This window comes from Fistularia commersonii, chromosome 30 (genome assembly GCF_037954325.1).
Source record: "Fistularia commersonii isolate RoL2024-O1a breed Wild chromosome 30, RoL_Fcom_v1.0, whole genome shotgun sequence".
Taxonomy (NCBI): Eukaryota; Metazoa; Chordata; class Actinopteri; order Syngnathiformes; family Fistulariidae; genus Fistularia; species Fistularia commersonii.
Genome location: NC_141313.1, coordinates 11,869,681 through 11,891,685, shown reverse-complemented (window position 1 = coordinate 11,891,685; position 22,005 = coordinate 11,869,681). Strand labels below are relative to the sequence as shown.

Genomic DNA, 22,005 nt, shown 5'->3' with positions numbered 1-22,005 from the left:
AGGGTAATGACAAAAGGAGTGCTGTGACACACACACACACACACACACACACGCGCGCACAATAAATTAATATATCTTTATGACGGTCTCATATTCTCTAATACTACCAGTCTCACCCAGGAGGACGATGAGCCGGTTTCAACATTTTCCAGATGATGCTGGTGCCTAATGGAACCTTGTATAATTCTTTGTGAGGCTTTACTTTAACAGCAAAATGGTCTTATCATTTTAATTCTGTTATTTTCAACTATCACTATTGTCCCCTTTTCACAAATCTTATAAATGTTAGTTTTCCTTTGTACGTACACAATCCCTAAACTGTCTACGAGTGAAGGAGCTTCTATTTGCACAACAATCTTCCCTTCCATGGTTGAATAATCCAAATTCCAAAGCAACACTAAAGAACAAGTCCCATCTTTATTATTTATATGTCAGCACTTTGATTAAGCTTGAACTATTTTGAGAAAGAGTCTTCCATTTAGTTATCCTTCAAGAGAATTCTAGTTTAACATCAATCATGGTTTTAACATCAACGGGCTTCTAATAACCCAATAGGAGCACCTTTGGACCTTTTTTTTTTGTCATTGTTCTCCAGAATGTGTTTTTGAAGTGCAACTGTTTGTGTTGGACAGAGAACCAGGGGGCAGAAGAGGAAGAGAGTGCCCATCGGTGAAGACCTAGAAGACAAAATTGAGGTTTGTCATTCTCCTGCTTTCCCTGTCGATGACGTATCGCCCCTGTCACTTTAATGACGTTTGCATAACCCTCTGCCATTTCGCACTGTTGGAGGAGCGGAAACATTTATTATGTTGTTCACACAGAATGTGTGACTAATCGAGGGATAGGTGTATTAAATTAGATATTCATTATCGTCACCTCTGTAACAATAAAAGATTAGATATGCCGGACAGCGAAAGCCGTAAAAGAACATTTTACCCATGAGTTTGCAGATAAACAGGAATCAGGATTCCCTTCAAGGGCCAGAGTCTGAGCCTGGGTGAGGCTGGTAGTATTACTCTGGGAAAACATGGGAAATAAAAACAGTTGTCTCAACCGTGGCTGGACCCCCCCCCCCCATCTAGTGAGGTTCACGCCAAACTTGGAACAGATAGCAGGATGGCCGTTTTTTTTACTCGGCTTACGGTTCCTGGTCGCTGTTTTTCTGGCATGTTTGATGAACTGTATTTAATCATCAGCAAATATTTGCATTCGCCACGGACACAATCACATGGATCAGACAGAAGATATGCTTCCAGACATATGCGCTATCTGGGTGAAACCTAAACAATTATGAATGCTTTTTTAACACCTATCATGCAGACAATTGGACAAACTAAACCAAACCAATCCAAACAGCTGTGAACAAGCAACTGGAACAGAAGCCGATGTTTCTCCTCTTTAATTCCTTCATACGCCTTGATTAGCGGATTCTAATCAGCCATGTTTCCATAGGAACCACTGCCACGGGAACGGAGACAGCGGCAGACCGCTTTGCTGAAGAAACCCAAAGCAGACGACACGAGGACCGAGTGCACAGCCTGCAAAGGGCCAGGCGACAACGAGAACCTCGTCAGGTGTGTTAGTGTGTGCGTGTGTGTGTGTGCGTGTGTGTCTCCACCTCCGTAGCCTCTGGAGACACGGTATCTTTCTGATGATTAAAGATGAGTCTTCATTAGGCCGTTACAGCCCCTCTGCAGAGACAGGGCTTTACGTTATTGACCCGCCAAATGCATTTGCGCTCCCACTTCAGAAATAATGAAAAGCGCAATTCATTTTTCTCCTGTCGGAGGACTGCAAGTGCCAGGCTTAAAAGGAAGGGGCCGTTGTGCAATTCCTTCAAAATTCTGATGATAAAGATAAAATAGCAGGAATGTCCAAGGCGTGTTTCACGCCTCAGGACTGTGACTATTAAATTAAAATAACATCTCATTTTCCTGAGGGACCGGGATCCCAGGGGTTCAGTTTCACTTCAGCTTAGATGAAGGAAATATTGATTACTAATAGGAGGACAACCTTGTGTTCTGGAATATCTCTTGCAAGCGTCTCAGCCTCTATGAAGAGGGGCTTCCAAGGCAGGGAGGTTGAGGGACATGGTGACACCTGCCAACATCAGGAACCAAATAATAATAAATAAGGGTATTTTTGATGTTTCTTTGCCATCAGCTGCTGACAAGCAGATATGACCAGTGATTCTGGTCAAAAACATGGCAGCATTGAGCTCTTGAGCCTTGGTCCTGCATACAGATGTAGAAATCCTGACATTAAGCACAGGCATTTACAACCCCTTGAAACAGGTTTGCTGTGGGAAGCTGGCAGAAATACACCCAGCGCATAAAGAAATACATCAGATGTGTATTTAAAAACATAAATGTCACATGTCAGGCCCAACATGTTACTCCCTCCATGACTTTTAAAGATGAGATGAAGTGAGAATTTGATTTTGGACCATTTTGAAACGTCTCAATGGGTCGTCTTGTGAAAATAAATTCAACCGCTTTTCATTTCTGCCCTTGATTCTGTCAAATCAGCCATGAGCAAGTCAGCTGCAAGTCATTAGCTCAAAGGCCTTCATATACAGTGGACCCTGTCTACTTTACAGTTCGACTTTCACGCCCTCGCTACTTCACAATTTATACTTATTTTTTGTAATTCTATTACTCGCGATTTATCGTTCTTTAACATTTTTTTGCAGTATTTGAATATTTTTGTGATGAAATAGCCATATTCTAGCCTTAGAAGAAAAAAAATCAGTAAAAAATAAAGTAAAATTGAACTAAAATTCATTTTAAAAAGTAATTAAAAAATAAAATATAACATCTCCTTCGCTAAACCCAGCATCACAAACTCCCACTCCTACCATTGTACCCACACGAGATCTCATACGGAATAACATTGGCTAAGAAGATCCGTACTTGGCATGCTATTGGCTGATTGAGCATGTTGTTCCGTTCTTCATGTTAATTGGTTCGTGGAGAGAAGCAGCTGATCTCCTTGTCAGTTGTGTCCAGCATACAATGTCCTGGTCAACTTCCCTGCTGTTAGAGTAAGCTTGAGTACTGTGCACTTTGTGCTATTTAGTTGTGAAAGTGTCTTATTTTTTGTGATACCCCGCGCTCTACGATGCGCTCTACAATCCCAGCTTCTACCCAAAAGACTGTTATAGACCCCAAGCATCGCAGAAAGATTTACTGATAATTGCTGAAAAGATAAAACTTCTTACTAAGTTAAAGGAAGGCAGAGGATTTGCTGAAGTTGGCCACCATTACAGCATCAAATTCACAGTTCCTTACATTAAGAAAGACGAAGCTAACATTAGGAAGACGGTGACCTTAAGCTTCAGTAAAATGGCAAAAAGGGTGATGACGTGACAAAATAAATTAATTGTAAAAATGGAAAATGCTTTGGCCATGTGGATCGTTGATTGCAGGAAGAAACATGACCTTAGACTCCCAACATCTTGAGGACAAAGGCAAGTTTGTTTATTGTACGTTACAATTATCCAAAAGTGTTTAGTGTACTGTAAAAGAGTGTGGGAAGCATAATACAGTCGATGGTGAGTTTATAACAGTTTGCGGGAAGTTAGTAACGGTTGAGTGAGGTTCGTGGAGGGTTAATATAACTGTAAATAGTATCAAACTTTTAACGTCTCTACTTCGTGGAAATTAACAGACATCGAGTCAAGCACTCAGGCTTTCCAATGAGGCCATCTTCACCGGAGCTAAAGACAAACAATCAACTCGTAGGAATAAGCTTTATCTCCTCCTTGCATGAAATGCTTCTTTGCATGCATTATCTGTGGCCTTTATTAGACCGCTAACAGTTTTCCAGCCAACTGAGCCGATGCTGGATCGCGCTGACCTGCCAGTAGCGGCTTTGAAAAAGAAATACTCAACACTTGCGTGCGGAGCGTTGTGTTTGTGTATTTTGATGGTGCTGGTTTGAGGTGTGAGGTGTGCGGCCTTGACTCTTTCTATCTTTGCATTGCACAGGTTGTGAGAGCCGGGGCCGCCACCTCACCTTCACATACACTGGCAGAGAGACAGAGAGGCTAATAGAGGCCGAGGGTCGGACCGTGACGGACCATGCCACCACTCTGGCCTGCGACCACCCGTGCTGGATCGACACCAGTCCGCGCACACGTGCATCTTTCCTAACCGTTCATAACGTCGACATTGATTGGTCGCCGAAGAGGCTCGAAAAGGAAGAACGGTCTTTTTTTGTTTGTTTTTGTTTAAAGAAACAATCGTATTAAAGCTGTCAAAGGCCGGTTTGGCTGCAAAGCAGCTCGGCAGACACTGTATAAATGTATCGTTGATCTCGTCCCGCCCTCTCGTCCCGTCAACTCAGATCCCTGTCACATTAATTCACCCGTGCAGAGCCAACACATCACGCTCAGCAAAAGCTTTTTTTTCCCCCATGGAACAATTGCTGTATCTAGGCATCCCGAAACGAAGTGAGGTTTGTCACGTGCATCTCCTAACAAGTATTTCAGTTTTATTTTAGTGCTAGCTAAATGTTTTTACACTTAAAATGATGTATGTTTAAAAAAAAAAAAAAAAAGGAAACGTGTTGCAACTCCTGATGATGATGATGAGATTACTTTCTGTATTTCCCTGCTTTTTCTGCTCACAACAGCGTCTGGGTTCACTGCTGCCTCGCTGTTGCTGTTTGTGTTGTATGTAGAGAAGTGATACCACATTATTATTAGCAGACTCCCCAATGTGGTTGTTGTTAGCGCTAAATCTTTCTCAAAATATTCAGATTTTTTCCTTATCTGACAGCAGAAGTCCAAAGTGACTGCTCAGTCTCCTTCCCAGTGCTCCTTCAGTCAGCTGTCGGAGAGCCGCTCTCTGCTCCGTCGGACCGCGTGACGATTGTCACTTTTTGCCCTTTATCAACTCTTTGCTGGCTGTCCGGGACATGCGGCAGCCGTCTTTGCGCTCTCCGGAGTCCCACAGAGAGCACAAATCCAGAGCCATCCCTTTTTCATCACTCACAGCTTGTCAGTCAGACAAAACTGCTTGCCTGTTGTTTATTGCATGGCTGTATCCGGCCCCATTCCTATACATAGTTTATACATAAATAAGACCTCGCTCAGACCTGCCGGGTGCATTTCCCACTCACAGTAAACAGCAAAAAGGGGTGTATAGAATGATTAGGGTATCAGATGTTTTTATATCCAATTTATTTAGCAATAAGTCACAAAAAAAAAAAAAAAAAAAAAAAAAAATATTGAAAAGGCCAAACTTTTGGTGTGTTTTTCCTCAAGGCTCCCGCGGCCCCCGTCCCCATGGCAGACCGGGATGGCGGTGTCTGACGAGGACCGTTTGTTTACATATCTTTACTGACTTGCCTTTTACGGGAGTGTTTCTGACGTATTGTTGTGAATATTACTGTGATACTGTACGGCTTAAGAATGTGAATGTGAAGTGTCTCGGCCTCCGTTTTTTTTTTTAATGAAGAAGCATTAATAAACTCTTGAACTTTCCACCTTATTGCTGCGGTAACTTTATGAGTGTCGAGGAAATTATTAATTCACCTAAATCCCCTCTAAAGCAGCGCTGCCTTTGATTTGGTAATGGTCATCTGTAATTCATCACAAGTGCTCCGGCCTCCTGCCGGATGGTGCGTTCAGCCGAACGCCGTATAAAAATGATTTGTTCAGTGTCAGACATTTGGAGGAAAACAAATGCAATAATTCACAGGAAAAAGCGCAGACCCGTACAAACCCCAGCCCGCTCGCCGACACCAGCCGTGGATATTTGGATTAAAGTCCAAAATCAATTGCTTTGCAGACTGCTCTTAAATTCTGCACGTAACTGATATCAGTTGGTCATAAAAAAAAAAAAAATAATGAAAAAATGGCATTGTTGTAAACGCCTTGAGAAATAATAAGGTCATGCCATGAATAACAGCACAAAGGTAGCTGGAAGAAATCCTGGATATTCATAAATAAATGTTTTTTTTCCATACTTCCCAATAGATCTTTGCAATTTTACTTTATTATTACAAAGCTTAAGTAAAAAGGTAATTGGAATTGAAACAGGAAGGGTAGTAAATGGGCGACACAGGGGTGCAGGAGCCTCTCAGCCAGAAGGTCCCTGCTTGGATTCCCTCAGGAGGTCTTCCTGTGTGGAGTCTCCATGTTTTCCCTCTGTCCGTGTGGTGTACCTCAGGGTCCTCCCACAGTCCAAGAACAAGGCTCAGTGGAGACCCTGCATTGTCTAGATGTGTGAATGGTTGCGTGTCTCCACCGTATGTCTCTGTGATGGACAAACCCGCCTCTTGCCCGATGAGAGCTGGAAGTGCTGCATCAGCGGTGTAGATAATGAATGAATGAATGAAGATAAGGATATCTCCTGCCTCACTATGAAGTCATCATCAAGTGTTTTAGCTGTTGAAATCCCGAACTTTTATGATATAAAAAAAAATCCCTCCGGATTAATCCTTCCCCTTTAACGCACATTCTCCATCAGGGATATTTGGTCACTTTGAATTATATTAACATTTTAAAACACAATTAAGACACTCAGACTGCAGGAGAAAATAATTTGAAACGATGACACACACACACACACACACACACACACACACACACACACACACACACACACACACACAAGTATTTTCACAGCACATAAAGAAGTGAACTTTTATTTAATATACAAATCTACAACTGAAGATATTCCATGTGGAGTAAAAATCTATTACCTCTAAATAATTAGAATTGCTTGTTTAAATTAATGGTCAGTCACTAAGAAAAGAGCAGAAATGTCCCGGTGCCTGCAGTGAAACCCAGACTCTGGAATACGAACCATGTGTGTGTGCGTGCGTGCACATTTACACACACTCAGGAGATGCCACAAAGATGATAATGCAGTCTAGTTGCAGAAGACTCACGAGTTTTACCACCTCGTGAATTGTTATTATTTTTCTTTTTTAACTCTTTTTAATTGTAATTTTCCTGTATAATCTTGTTTTTATTCTTCGATGGCAAATTAACCAATCAATTACCAAGTTGGCCCTCGTGTTTCTGCCCTGATAGAGGATCAACACGCATGACTTAATAGTGGCACCTATGTTCCTACCGACTTCAGCCTCTTCTTGGCACCAAACTGAAAATAGCATTTCCAAAGCTATTACTCCATCTCCTCCTCCTCCTTCTCCTCCTCTTCCTCCTCTTCATGGTAAGCTCTCCTGTCTGCAGTCCATCTAATCCTCTCTAACCCCTCCCAGCTCCCTCTCCCACTCTCTTAATCGTGACATGCCGGCGATGCACCAGAAGATACATATTTCCATATTGGTCACGTCGTGGTGGGCATTTCCTGGAGGAACCCAGCCTTGTCATGATCAGGTCATGGATTGTTCACCAGGGCCCCCTGGTGGAGAAGAGGGCGCACCGCGGACCACCCGTCCAGAAGAGCAGGTAGAGGCCTGAGATCTGGCTGTTGTAGAACGCTGAAGAGACCCAGGCACTACAATGGAAAGTAGAGTGCCGGGAGGGTCCCAGTAATGTGTCCCTTTTGGTGATGGGCGTGGGGGACAACTGGTGCAAGGGGTCCACGGCTCTGTGGACCACATTATGAAAGGACTGTGACAATCCCACAGGATCAATGCAACGCCTGCATTCAGACAAAGGCAGCTGGGTTAGGGTTAAGGCTTAGGGTCAGGGTTAGGGCTCTGGTTACTATGGGCTTTCCATCGGCACGGATACCAGGTTTGTGCTCCATTAACTAGATGAAGTATACTAGTTTTGAAGGATTTAACAAAAGATAAAAATGTTGTTTTTTCGGGTTAGATCTTATAACCACATCTCAAAGCAGCAATACACAATCATCTATCTGAAGAGCCGTATGAGGTAGAGCGATGGAAATTGAACTTACACCAGCATTGTCTTGGATGGGCTTTCCAACAGTACCGCTGCCAAAGTTGTCTGACTTTCGGTTTGAGAGTTAGATTTTGTGTCAATGTAAGGCTTAAAGCTGGGGCTAGGGTTAGAGTTAGAGTCAGGGCACTGGTTAATGTTGGCATTGGTGCCGGTACCAGGTTTGTGCTCAGATAACTAGATGATCGACACTAGTTTCGAAGGACTTAACAGAAAATATAAAATCATGGTCTTTAGGGTTAAGGTCAAGCAAGGGGTTTATAACCACCATCGCAAGTTGCGATATTTATAATCGTCTATCTGAAGAACCGTACAAGATGCAGTCTTGGAAATTTGACCCACCCCCAACCTGTCTTGTTTGGGCTTTCCAACACCACCAAGGCCGAATTGTCTGACTTCCGGTTGGAGAGTTAGGTTTTGCGTTCAAGTTAGAGTTAAGGTAGGTTTCCAGGGTTACAGGTATATAGTGATGGAACTCGGACCTACCACCACATTGTCTGGGTGGGCTTTTCAACAGCACCACTGCCAAACTTGTCCCACTTTTGGTCAGAGTTATGATCAGTGTTAGGGTTAGGGTTTCGGTTTTTTGGTTTAGGGGTGCGGGGCAGGGTAAGGCGTTCAGGTTCAGGGTTAGTGGGTTAGAGTTGAGGGTTGGCGGTTTAGATCCACCGCCAGGCAGAGAAAATGTTTTAGGCTGCGAACTCATATACCAGCACGTCCTCCATCATGGGAGAACCTTCCAGTTTCGTTGTCTACATGACAATGAAAATAAAGATCTACCATGACCATGTCACTCCACTTGCGTTCACTTGTCACGCGTTTAGATGTGAAAAGCTCCCCTTCGCATCATTGCTGACCAGACGGAGGCTCTTCGTGCTGAGCCCGAGCTCAGCTCAACGCCTAGATCTTGTTGTGGACAGTGCAGTCGATATAATAAGTTAAAACACAGTTGCATGTAAAGTATCAATCTGAAAATATAGAAAATGTAAAAAAATTGAAACCATAGAAACACTATTTGCAAAAATAATGACTGAGGGAATGAATGAATGATTTATTGATTTATTGTTTCTGACTGCCTTTTGTTTTGTTTCTTTTATTTCCCAGGAACATTTTGGATGGTATGTTTATTATATTTGAATTAGCAAAATTACAAATGATGACAACTTTATGTTTTTTTAACTCAGGGGGATCAAACCTTCTTTTTCAGCAGATGCAAAGTTCACCCCCAAGATTAAAACAGCTGATGAAATTGGCCACAAACAGCAGGAACACATGTAGCAGACAAAAGCAATCAGTCGTGTCCCTTCCACAACCTCACCTCCAATGAGATTACATCAATCAATACCTGCTCTTATGAGTGATTGGATTTGTTTGTGTGTGTGTGTGTGTGTGTGTGTGTGTGTGTGTGTGTTAGGCTTGTGGGCTGCTGCTCAATTTCTCCAATGATTAAAGCAGGGCCAAATTGCTTTGATAACATCAAGGACTTTGCTGTGCAGAGTGTCTGCGCAGAGGCCGGGGGGGTCGAGTGTGTGTGTGTGTGTGTGTGTGTGTGTGTGTGTGTGTGTGTGTGTGTGTGTGTGTGTGTGTGTGTGTGTGTGTCGGGGGGGCGGGGGGTGACTTGCCTGGAGATGGAGTTTTGAACACTCGTTTTTGGGCCGTGCACCAAGTATATTAGTAGGTGAGGATGAACTGTGATCTCACTGTGCAACCCGTCTCTTATCCACGCGTTTTTATTGGCTGGCCCAGCCGGTGCTTCTTCTCTGCACAGCTGGCCGGAGTATATCCCAGCTGTCAAAGGGCCAGAGGCGGGGTTCACCCCGGGGCGCTCACCGGTCTTTCTCAGGGCCACAACTAGAGACGTGCGACCATTCACTCTCTTATTCATATCATATTGACCATGTGTCAGCAACCCGCAGCTCCGGAGCCGCATGCAGCTCTTTGATTGCTCTGATTGCGGCTCCCATAGGCTTTTGAAAATAACATTTAATTAATATGTATTTTATTTTAGTTTGATCATTTTTCAAAAATTTGAAGATAATGGTGATCTTGGAACATCTAAATAAAATGGATTAAAATATTTGTGTCGCTCTTAATAAGTGACTGCAGGCACCAGTAAAAGGATGACAGCACATAGAGAGGGAATGGCATTGTTGGTTTTCTGCCGCTGGATAATTAAGTTTGGCTTTTTTTTTTTTTCATGAATACAAGATGGACTCAAATAGAAAGGGAGTATTTTGCTTAAAAGTATCCTTCTACCCAGCATCTTTTTTAGGAGTTTAAAATGTTTCGTTGCATGCAGAAATGTAATTTCATTTTTTCTGCAGTTGTTCATTGATTTAAAAAAATGGAACACATATTTTGTTTATAGACACTATAAGAGGCAAAAAATAATGTTATATGCCGTGTTAATTCATTTTAAATTTCAAATGGGTTGTGTGGCTCCCAGTATTTTCTTTACTGTGAGGCAATGGGACAAAATGGCTCTTTGAATTGTAAAGCTTGCCGATTCCTGATATAAACACGTCATATAGATGTACATCATGATGTATTTCAATTACCCCATGCTTGGAAAACTGATTAGCAGCAGCATGTCTGTGGAGGTTCTCAGTCATCCAGGTCATGGTGAATTCTTGTCGAAATCTTCTCGTCCTGGCAACTAGACTTGAGTTTACCCCCCTCATCCGAGAGGCCTCTTCAGTTCTGAGGAACTGAACTGAACTTAATAATTAAAATAAGATAAGACACGATAAGATAAGATTAAAAGTTCCATAGGGGAAATTCTTTTGCCACCGCAGCGCAACAGTTGTAAGTGTCTAATAAGTATGAATAGGAACATAACTAGAGAGACAGATAGAAGACAATTAGAAAGACCAAAAGACATCCACAATAAGCACAGAACAGCTGCAACAACATCAAGGATCAGAATGGACAACAGAATTGATTATACTAGGGGTGGGCAAACTACGGCCCGCCAAAGATTGGTACAGAATTCATACTTGATGTGAATGATTAAATGATTGGATCAATGAATGTGGGAGCTCAAACAGGAGATTATTTCATTTTTGAAGCTACAGGAGAACACTTGAGAATTTTCCTGAACTGAATGACACTGATTGGCTTTGTGATTTAGCCTTTACTGTGGACATACTGACACATGAATGAGCTGGACATGAAGCTACAAGGGAAAAACCGGTTTGTGCATGAAATGCAAGAAAATGTCAGAGACTTCAAAACCAAGCTGGTTTTATTTTCAAAGACAATGTTCAGGCAAATGTCAGACGAATCTGATATGTACTGTTAACAAATGCATTTTTCTTTTTTATATGTATCGTATCTTGTGCTGACCCGGCCCGTCTGTCAAATTTTAAAAGTCAATGCGGCCCCTGAGCCAAAAAGTTTGCCCACCCCTGGATTTTACTTTTACCCTGAAGTGTAAAAGTTCTCCATCCTGAGACCGATTACAGAGCCATCTCTCCTGATGACCCTGTCTAGAGTCTCTGGCTCTGAAGCTGCTCCCCCAACACACAGCTGCAAACAGACTGATTAAAGATCTCCAACATCTTGCTGCATACATGAAATGATCTGAGCTTCCTGAGGAAGTAGAGTCTACTTGTTCTTTTATACAGACTTTACAGACTTTACAGAAAATAATCTGTAAAGATTACTGAATCTCCAGTCCAATCTGCTGTCAATCATGACACCCAGAAATCTTAAGTTCTCAACCATCTCCACTTGCTCACCCCTGATCTGTAGAAGCCGAAGTAAATTACCATAATTAATCTTTTAACGTTTTTAACAGCATTCCCTCAAATCAGCTTGCTTTTTTATTTTGTTATCTGGGTGAATTGTAAAAGTACTTATCTGAGTGCAAGCAAACGTTGCATTTTAACACACTTTCTGCTTCATTTTGTTTCTCTGAAAAGTTTCTCACAGGTACAATCCAATTGATTGAAGCAGGCATTGACGTTTTCTCAGTCTCAGACTGAGTTTCTGGTTTCCCGGTGTGTCCTCCAGGCCCCTTAGGGAGAACATAAGATGTTTTCATGCAATAAAAGTTGACTAAGAAATCTCTTTTATATCCAATCGGGCCCCCACGTCAGCTATCACACTTTAATTGTATGATATCCCCACTTCTTCACGGCAAACACGGAGTGGAGTTAGTGAAGGTGAAGTCATTATGAAAGCTGTCAAAGTCATTCTGAATAAAAGAGACCCCGCGGTTCTTCGGCAAGGGTTCCTAAGAGCCTCCCCTCGTGAAAATAAAGACTTCGGTCTTTCTTTTTTCCACTTTGTCTGAAATTCATGTGAAATCAATGGCAACAATGGAAGACTTCTCTTGAGCCGAGAGCTCGCGGTGTGATCGTTTGTCTTCTATTCATGAGGCGGCCAGAGGCCACTTTACATCCCCGCTGTCTCGCTCGCACTCTTGCTCCGAGGCATATGTGCCTGCTCAGCTTATCCGCAAGCCTGTACTGTGTAAATAAGTGTGTGTGTGTGTGTGTGTCTGTGTGTGTGTGAGTGTGTGTGTGTGTGTGTGTGTGTGAGAGAGAGAGCGAGAGAGCCACCTGCTTTTGCGTATTTGTGCAGAGGCTGTTGGCTAATGGCCCAATGAATGATAAGATGCCAATTATTTGCACATTAAATCTCAGCTGCAGTTTGAGTAAATCTGCCACGTTTAAAAAAAGAAAAAATGCAGAAGTGTGCGGGCAAATTACTGGCAACATCTCGGCAAGATCAGCTCTACAGGGTTAAAAAAAAAGTCTGTTGCCTATTGTTTTATTTGCAGCAGAATTAATTCCCTACAGCTAATCATGCTTTTATTTTATTCTGTTTTTTTTTTTTGTTGTTTCCAGTAAGCCAGGAGTGTCCAAAGTTTTTACAAAGAGGGTCATATTTGTTGAGGTGAATATGTGTGAGAGCCGACTATTCAGCCTGACATTCTTTGAACAATTAACATTAAATGCAAATGAACTATTTCATGATTTTTTTATTGCGAACAGCATGCTTTTCACGTCTTAACACAGAATATAAATCAAAAGTTTTTACCAAAATCACTCTGTAATTCATATTTGAATACCAGATAAAATGAGTAAAAGTCTGTCTGGAAAAAAAAAAAAAAACTTTAAGAAAGATTAAAAATATCTATGTTCATTTGAAACATTACATATTATTCTCTATTAAATGATCACTATGAACTTCTAAATTCAAAACATGTAAAGAGGAAAATAACACCAACAGTGATATTATTCATTGAGGGCCATATGAATCCTTATAACTCCTTATCAAAAAGGAGAAATACAGTGCTTTTCATTATTTCAATTTCAGACTCAGATCTAAAATTCAAAATAGAAACCGGACCAAATTAGATTTTATTATTGATTTTATGACAGAGGCTATGAACAACGGCTAGATTTGGCCGGGGGCCGGACTTTGGACATGCCTACATGAAGTTATCGCCAACTACCAGCGCTTTTCCCTACAATTGCCTCATTCAAAGTCAGTGAGTCTCTTGTGAAAAATCTGCCACATATTAACTTTAATGCTCCAAGATCTCCTTTTTTTCTCAAAAATAAATTTCCAAGAGCTCTTTGAAATATTTGTGCATTGCCGATTCACACATCTCTTATTCCAAAGTGCGGTTTTGGGCTGCATTGTATCTTGCAGGTATGACTAATATGGGATAATTACATGAACTGAGTTACAAAAGTCAGAAGCAACTGACCTCACAGACTTGTATCACCCTGAGGTCATATGTATATATCAACAAACAACTGGTCGAAAAAGGAGAAAAATTAACAATGTGAACAATACCCCAAATTGACAAACGAAACTGTACCTTCTGAATTATTATCGATTTAAATAAAAGATGTTTGAATTTCCTGTGGCACAGCTTCAAGTCCAAATTAATTCTTTCACACTATTTGTGAGATTAACCGCTGTAAAGTCGAAACACCGCAGGTAGTGGAGGACCCCCCCCTTTGGATGGATTCAATAAAAGCAATAAAATAAGCACCAAACACACTCACGTGTTATAATTTGACGAGGAAGATTCACGTCCTGGGGAAAGAAAAGTTGTGATTCCGCCAGAGACAACCAGAGGGGCTGCAGGAATCCCTGTTTAAGGATAAGGATATACTTTATTGATCCCCATAGGGTAAATTATTCTGTCACAGCAGCGCAACAGTTATAGTGTTAATAAATATGATTATAAATATTAAGAGAGACAATTAAATGACAATTAAAAGATAGCAAAAGACATCCACAAATAAATAGAGAGCAGAGCAAACAACAACATCAAGGATAAGATTAGACAACAGAATGGAAAAAAAAGGCAGCAAGGGTGAGAATAGACAACCAAAACGACAACAAGGCTAAGGACATAAACAGAGTGACAAGAACAATGACAAAAATAAACAGTTTCTCTTGTGTTCGTCCTCATCGTCTGCAAAACAGTTCAGTCATTAGTATAACTACAGTAAACAACCAGACAGGCAGAGCTCAGAGCGCTCCTGCGGTATTCCAAGAGCTGAGTGGTGAAGCATGGCGGTCTGCAGGACAGACACGGTAATGCCGGCAGTTGTTGCACCTGCAAAGATATTCCAGGAGACAGGGTTCTCCACGCTCAGGGCCTGTACGCCACTCTCTTGTTGAATTCAGAGCAGCCTGCTGGACACAAGTAGGGGATTCATTGGAAGGGGCGCTGGGAGCTTTATGTTTGACTTCAGAAGAACAACACCTGAGGGAATACGTTCTCCTCAATGCTCCCAGTGAATTTCACCCCAGCTTCGGGGATTTGCCTTATCTGACTTTTTAAAGATCCACTAATTTATTGATGACGTGCATGAATGTCAGGGGTTCTTCTTAATCCAATGGTGTTTTGCTCCTGATGATTTGCTGTAGTGCACCAAACAATATGGATAAGGTGCTGTGTATCCTCCATGATGCCTAGGAAGCCAGCAGCCATTGACCTGAGCATCCGGACCGCGAGTGACTTGTACCTCCTGTGTGTCTCAGGTGTGATGAGTGTCGCCTCTGCTACCACTTTGGCTGCCTGGACCCCCCGCTGAAGAAATCCCCCAAGCAGACAGGATACGGCTGGATCTGCCAGGAATGTGACACATCCTCCTCCAAGGTGTGTGTGTGTGGTTTGTTTCTGTGCGTCTGCGGGTTCTCCACAATAACTCCAGCTCGACCAAAAGCACGCAATCAGGTAAATTGAGGTTAGTGCTCCTCCAGCATGCCTGTTGGTCTGAACGCGACATTTAACGCATTCAGTCCAAAACAGGGAATCGTGAATATCTTCTGAATCATGTGGAAGATGAATTATCTTGAAGTAGTGGGGGAAAATGGCCTATTTTTATCTTCATGACAACATGAAGGAGGATGATGGATTAAACTTTACTGTCATTGCATATGTACAGATACAGGACAACAAAGTACATCTAACCAGACTTGCAAAGAAGCTGCAGGTGCAGATGCGATAAATAGATTAGCTGTGTGTAACTGATATATTATGTCAATAATTTACAGCAGAGCATATTATAAATGTAGTGGACTATAGATTGGGACTATACAAATAGATATGTACATGTGATAAGTTGAACTATACTCAAATAAAGTTGTAATGGATGTTAAAATTCATTACACCGAGATCAGAGGCTGTCAGTCCCTCTCCCTGGTTTCCTCCCACCGACTGTCCTTGTACTCTCGTGGAAACATTGGTACAAGCAAAGAGGTCAGGAAGCAGAGCTGTTGAAGCAAAGTCAGTGACTGCAGTGCTGCACTTTCAGGCAGCTCTGAGAGGACAATTGCTCACTCATAGTGGGATCAGAAACCAAGAAGCTGCCTTCTTCTCTGAGGGGTTTGCCAGGATCATGTTATCCAGACGGCCCCTTTCTGTGGGCCAGTTTGAGGTTGTGAGGTTGAACGGCGTTGGACCTTACGATCCTCAAAAGGCCTCATGTATGGTCACGTAGAGCATTTCATTCCAACACCACAGAGTAAATCCCAATAGTAAATAGGTCAATTTGGAGAGTACGAGTACAAGAAGGACATGACCAGTATAAAGTCTAGTTCAAGTGTCAAGAAGGTGTGAAGAAGCTGCTCCTGTGTCTGGTAGGGCTGTGGTACCAGAGAGGAGAAGGAGAGGTGGTGTTCAGGTCCTGACGGGTCACCGGTGATGTCTACTGCCCGGTTCCTGACTCAGGTCCAGGATAGAGGAGACGTTTGGCACTTTTGATTCTCCTTTCCAATCCATTCCTGTTCTCAATTGGTGGCCGGACCAAACCAGAACCATCACGGAGGTGCAGAGAGAAGACTGGAACTGCATCAGCAGGTTAAACTTGTCGAGGCAGTGCAGAAACCACAGTAGTACCTTGAATGAGGAGTGGCATTGGTTCTGTAACCAAGCTCCCTGTATATCCAATCAAATTCCCCCATTAAAATGAATTGAAAGGCTTCTTGTCGGAATCTTCGTGTCTTGGCAACTGGACAGGAATTTCTTCACTTGAAGACGTTTCACCCCTCACCGGAGAGGCTTCTTCAGTTCTAATGACCTATGGGGAGTTTCCGAATATACTGTAGCTGCCAGGTTTTTGGGTGGGTCTAGGTTGTGGTAGCTTGTTGTGTAAATGGAAGAGTTGATCTGCAGAAACTAGGTGTTAGGGGGGCTGTGGAAACTCCACATAAGTCACTAGAACTGAAGAAGCCTCTTGGATGAGGGTTGAAACGTCTTCAAGTGAAGAAATTCCGGTCCAGTTGCCAAGACAAGAAGATTCCGACAAGAATTCACGATGACTGGGAACCTTCACTGTGGTTTAAATAAAGTGGTTTTATTGCACTACTTATCTTAAAGATGAGATGAAGATGGTAGCAGCGCTTGAGAAAGAGGTTGGGGTAGTTTTTCATTTGTTGCTATATCTTTAGCTTAGCTTACTGGCTCCACTTTTAATGCTACAATGCAATGCTGAATGTTACTTTGCTTCACTTTATGTCTAAACTCCAGAGTGAAGCAGCTCCTCTTTCTAAAAACCATCAAACTGTCCCCGGACAGCTTCCAATGACTCTTCCGATACTTCATCTGTTCACGTTCCTGCCCCACCGAATCCCCATAAATGTCTCCAGCCTTCTCACAGACGATGCTCTCCATCACCGTATCTCACCCACAACAATTTCTCCGTCTTCGCGGACGAGTCCACGACACAAACACTTAGCTCATGTTTTACATGATTCTCTCTGGGTGGTGCGTTACAATGTCTTTAAACACCACTTCACAGACAGGGGCGTCCACGTTGGCATCAAACACTCATTCCGCTTGCTGTCAAAACAAAACATACGCCGAGAGACAGCTTGGATCTTGGATATATCCAAAGCTGATGCACTCAGAAATCAAGGTCCCACTGTATATTCTCCATGGGGCCTTTTGATAACACCATAAAGGACAGATCAATAATCAGTGTTTAAATCTAGATCCCAAATTGAGCCGTCCCTTAAAGTTAAACAACCACATGTTGAACAACATCCAGCCAAAACCTCTCATCTGAATCAAAATAACATTTCACCGAGGGAAAAGTAGGACACGGTTGTCTTCACTGAGGGTTTGAAGTAAATGCACCACCTGCTGTGCGTCAAATAATGACACGCCGTCTGTGTTAAGTGGAGGCTTCAAATGTTTCATTCCTGCCATGCCACATTTCTCTGCAAAGTTGAATGCCCATTAAAGTACGAGCCAATGGAAAGTCTTATTCAGCTCGTCTCATTCGTCAGTCATGGAGGGGTTCCTTTTTTTTTTTTTTTTTTTCACCACTCGGTTTCATCCAAATGCAGAATAGCCATGTTTAAGCAACAGACGGATGAAGGACGGTGACATGCGTGCGCTGCTTCCACGTAAAGAACCTGACATTTTTAAGAAAACGTGTTCTGCAGACCTTTTACAGCCCAGGCTCTCCGGAGTGTCTCGGTAATGGCGAGTGCGGGGAGATAATTGATTCCACTAAGGGCGTCGAAAAAGCTCTCCGAGATGTGAGCTGTTTTTTTTTTTTAAGGCAAGTTTTAAAATGCCAAAGCACACTCAGATGCTGCTTATAGATACAGAGTGTGTCTTAAATGCCACCCTTAAGTGCAGGATATTATCTGATGGTTGCAAGTCAGATCCACTTGCCGCCAGTCAACGCAGGGCCGCAAGGAATGATGCGGGAATGGATTAGATGGAAATCGTATTTTACTGTATAGAGAGATGCTTGGCCTCCGAACCAGGCCTGCAGTAATCAGAGTACAAAGTAGTTACATTGTCGGTTTTGAAAAAAATGCACTGACTAGGTTTAGTCCCCCTACCATCCAGACATCTACGAAAATATTCAGAAATCAGCAGCAGGGGTTAAAAGTTTGTTTCCTTTCCTTCCAGGACGGTCTTGTGGTTGGTTTCTGTCTCCTTTTTGTATTTTAAATGGTGAAATCTCTCAGCGGAGCGCCTTTGGGTCTCCGCTTGTTACCCGTGGCTCGACTCATTCGTCGCCATTATTCTCAAACCAACTTTTTCAAAAAAGGAAATTCAACCCCTGGACTGAATGCTGTCAAATGAAAGAAAACCCTCCTCAGTCTGGTTGTCACGTGTTTGAACACTAAGATCTCCGTGGCTGCCAGTCGGAATAGACCAGTTTTGGCTCGTAAATTTAAACCACATTTACGGCCCGAACACAGGACTCACCTACGTTGATATGGACAGGCCTTTGTGTAGCTTCTTTTTTTTATTAATAAAGTCATTTTTGATGGTGATTTGTTCTTGTGAATTGTAGCTATTGTCAGGCCACTTGTTGTAATTACAGGGAAGCTGCTGTTTTACAGCAGCCCGACGCTGGACTAGATCAGCTCTCGCACTTTCATACATTTTTTTTTTTTTTGCATTTGGTAATGGTCCAGTAAAACTCTTAACTAGCCCGGCCCCGAGTTCATTATGGACGCTGTGTTTCTCTCAGCCTGCACAGCCAAGATAAACCTCCATCTGACCGGGGCCGTATTTCTTGTGCTGTCGCCCGGGGAGCCCCTGTGAATTGATTCCCGCAATAAAGTGACAGTCTTACCGTAATATACAGATGGCCTTTAATTCAGGTCTGATGCTGTGCCAATGGGTGCTTGTTTAAGGCTTTATTTACATTCTGCAGCACGTTGTGACACACTGGATTTCATGCTAGATTACACCCAAAGATTTTGATAAAAGCTTTGAAATGCCAGCAGCTCTTAAACTCGTTCAGCCGGCAATTAAGCTGTGAACTTGTGTGGGATGCGCCGTTTTAGCCGCACTTGGGTGTTTTGTTACGAAAGGTATCGCAACTGTTGAAATTACTGCATGTAAAAGTTAAAATTTTTTTCTGTGTTCTCCTCAGCTTCAGGGCTCCGCACTTTGAATTCTAAGTTGTTTTTTGTTTGTTTTTTTTTACTTTTGCCAGCTAGCTGTTTGCCTGCCGAGCTGTTAGCGCCATGCTTCCACAGCAGTTATCGTTTACTTTGAGGAGATCAGCTTTACAAGTTGTACCGTCGGTCAGCTTGACCTGCCAGCACCTGAAATGGAATTTACCTCATGAATGTGATTTGTGTCAGTGCTGGCTAACGGGGAAAGCAGGTGAAAAAAAAAGGGGTGTCGCTGCTTATTAGATGTGGATGTTGGCGGGACTCTCCAAAGTGTTGAAAAAGAAAAACACATGCACGTCAGCTACCCAGTTAGGGATGGGTGCTGGATCAAAAAAAGTTGACTAAGTAGAGTTTGAAAAAATACACACAACAAAAATGCTCCAAAAAGAAAGATGATTTAGTTTACATATAGCACGCATGACATTTCGAGCAATCACAAGCTCTTTCTCAGATGCTTACTGGAGATGTGTGTTAAGAAACATGTCATTGTGTCACCATTTTTAAAGAGAATGATTGATGATTGATTACTTCCTCTTTTTTTGTACGCCTTAAATATTTTAAAATTTTAACTTTATCTTCACCATTTTTTGATCGTCGAGAAAACAATACTTTTTTCACATATGTACAGACGTTAGTCCCCGTATCTGTATTGGTGTGAAAAAAGTATTATTTTCTCAGGTCAGCTCTCGAAAAATGGTGACGATAATGTTAGGCAATGTTGGTAATAAGACATGATATATCGAACAAAATGACTTAGAAAATGGCGACACATAAATATGTTCGTTAACACACATCTCCAGTAAGCATCTGAGGAAGAGCCTATGTGTGCTCAAAACGTCATGTGAGAAAGGTGTGCAGACTTTTTCAAACGCTATTTCGGGACATTCCAAAGTGCCGAAGGGTTAGAAGGTGTCCGACTCATACCGGAAAGCTGGAGGTCGGCTTTTACTCGAGTATACACAGTCTCACGGCACGATAAGATTGTCAGCGATGGTGGTCTCATCAATGGTGACCCCGGTGTGATGATAACCAAGGACAAAACAAGGCCGCTCAGAGTGAAGGTTCTAGCTTAGGGCCGCCAGTGTGACAAGTAGTCATTTCGGTTGTGGGGTAATTCTGATTGTTCAGCCGCCATCGGGAACCCACTGGCCCCGGCCGCTCCTTCTTCTGGCCCTGATCCCAGTCCAGCAAACCCCTTAGCAGAGATTACCCACTTTTAAGACCCCCCTGTTCACAGACATAAACAATGCATCTGCGATGAGAAAGAGGGCTGTGAGCCAACGTTGCCTTCTGTGCGGCTGATCGTGCGTTAACTAAAAGCTATCTATTTTAATTTGAGCATTATGCACCCTTAATGGGCACAAAAAATGTAGCTTGGCTATGACACAATAGCTTTGGCTGGGTGCGGGGAACTCATTTTCAAGATGTTCCCACCACTGAATTAAATCCATTTACCTGGAATAAAAACGGAAATGCAAATAGTGGACGAGTATTTGCTTACAGTTGGATGAGGCTCCACTGTTTGCTGCATCATGGAAGTTTGCACGCCGCCAGGCAAAGTGCACACTAGCGGTGTACAGATGAGATGTGATGGGTTTTAGCAGAATTATCCATTCATCCATCCATCTTCCCCCACTCATCCAGAGTAGGGTCGCTCGGGCAGTTGCCGGACCAGTGAAGCCTATACCCCCCTCTCCCCTGCCGCCACATGGTCCAGCTCCTCTGGGGGGACAGACATAAACTCCTAGCTCCTCCCGCATAACCGAACTTCTCACCCTATCTCTAAGTGAGAATTCGGCCACCCAGAAGGGGATGCTCATTTCAGCCACTTGTATCCGCGATCTCTTTCTTTTGGTCACCACCCTCCGCTCATGGCCATAGTTGAAGGTGGGAACATAGATCGACCGGTCCCTTTCGCCTCAGCTCCCCCTTTACCATGACAGACTGGCACAGAGTTCGCATCGCTGCAGACACCGCACCAATCCGCCTGTCGATCTCCATCCTTCCCTCCCTCGTGAACAAGACCCCGAGATACTTGAACTCCTCCACTTGGGGCAAAACCTCTTCCCTGACCCGGAGTAGGCATTCTACCTTTCTTCTCCAGCACCAATGAATAAAGCTTACCAGGGAGGCTGACCACAAGGTCAATCAAAGAACCGTGGCTTAAGGTGTGTTGGTGCTAAGTGCGCATATGGACACCTTTATGTCTGAACATGGTGTTCATTATTGACAATCTGTGACGAGCACTGAAGTCCAACAACAAACACCGCTCAGGTTCAGATTGGGGGGGCGTTCCTCCCAATCAAGCCCTACCAAGTCGCAGTGTCGTTGCCCATATGAACGTTGAAGTGTCCCAGTATAGGGAGGTAGTCCCTGGTAGGAGTACTCTCTAGCAGCCCATCTAGGGACCCCAAGAAGGGTTGGTAAACTGAACTGTTGTTGGGTGCATAGCCACAAACAACAGTAAGACCCCGTCCCCCCACCTGAAGGCAGAGGGATACTACCCTCCTTTCCCCCCGGTTGAACCCCAACATGCAGGCACCGTGACGAGGGGCAATCACTATGCCCACACCTGCCCGACTCCTCTCACCAGGGGCAACTCCAGAATAAAGAGTCCAGCCCCTCTCAAGAGGCCTTGTTCCAGACCCCATGCTGTGCGTCAAGGTGAGTCCGACTTATTTCTAGTCGGAATCTCTCTCGGAACCAACTTGGGC

General features: G+C 43.1%; 1 protein-coding gene across 3 annotated transcripts in view; it reads left to right on the top strand.

The window, feature by feature from the left end:
• The window catches only part of phf14 (PHD finger protein 14), a 58,523-nt gene that overhangs the window by 27,468 nt on the left and 9,050 nt on the right, over nucleotides 1–22,005 (top strand). The window contains exons 15-18 of one of the 3 annotated variants that reach the window (XM_086177966.1): nucleotides 633–695; nucleotides 1,453–1,574; nucleotides 14,900–15,017; nucleotides 16,005–16,192. In XM_086177966.1, coding sequence (XP_086034092.1) covers nucleotides 633–695; nucleotides 1,453–1,574; nucleotides 14,900–15,017; nucleotides 16,005–16,124 — 423 coding nt within the window. In that variant the 3' untranslated portion in view covers nucleotides 16,125–16,192. Of the gene's footprint in view, nucleotides 1–632; nucleotides 696–1,452; nucleotides 1,575–3,989; nucleotides 5,487–14,899; nucleotides 15,018–16,004; nucleotides 16,193–22,005 lie in introns of those variants that run through there. The other 2 variants (XM_086177967.1, XM_086177968.1) reach the window with 2 other exon arrangements.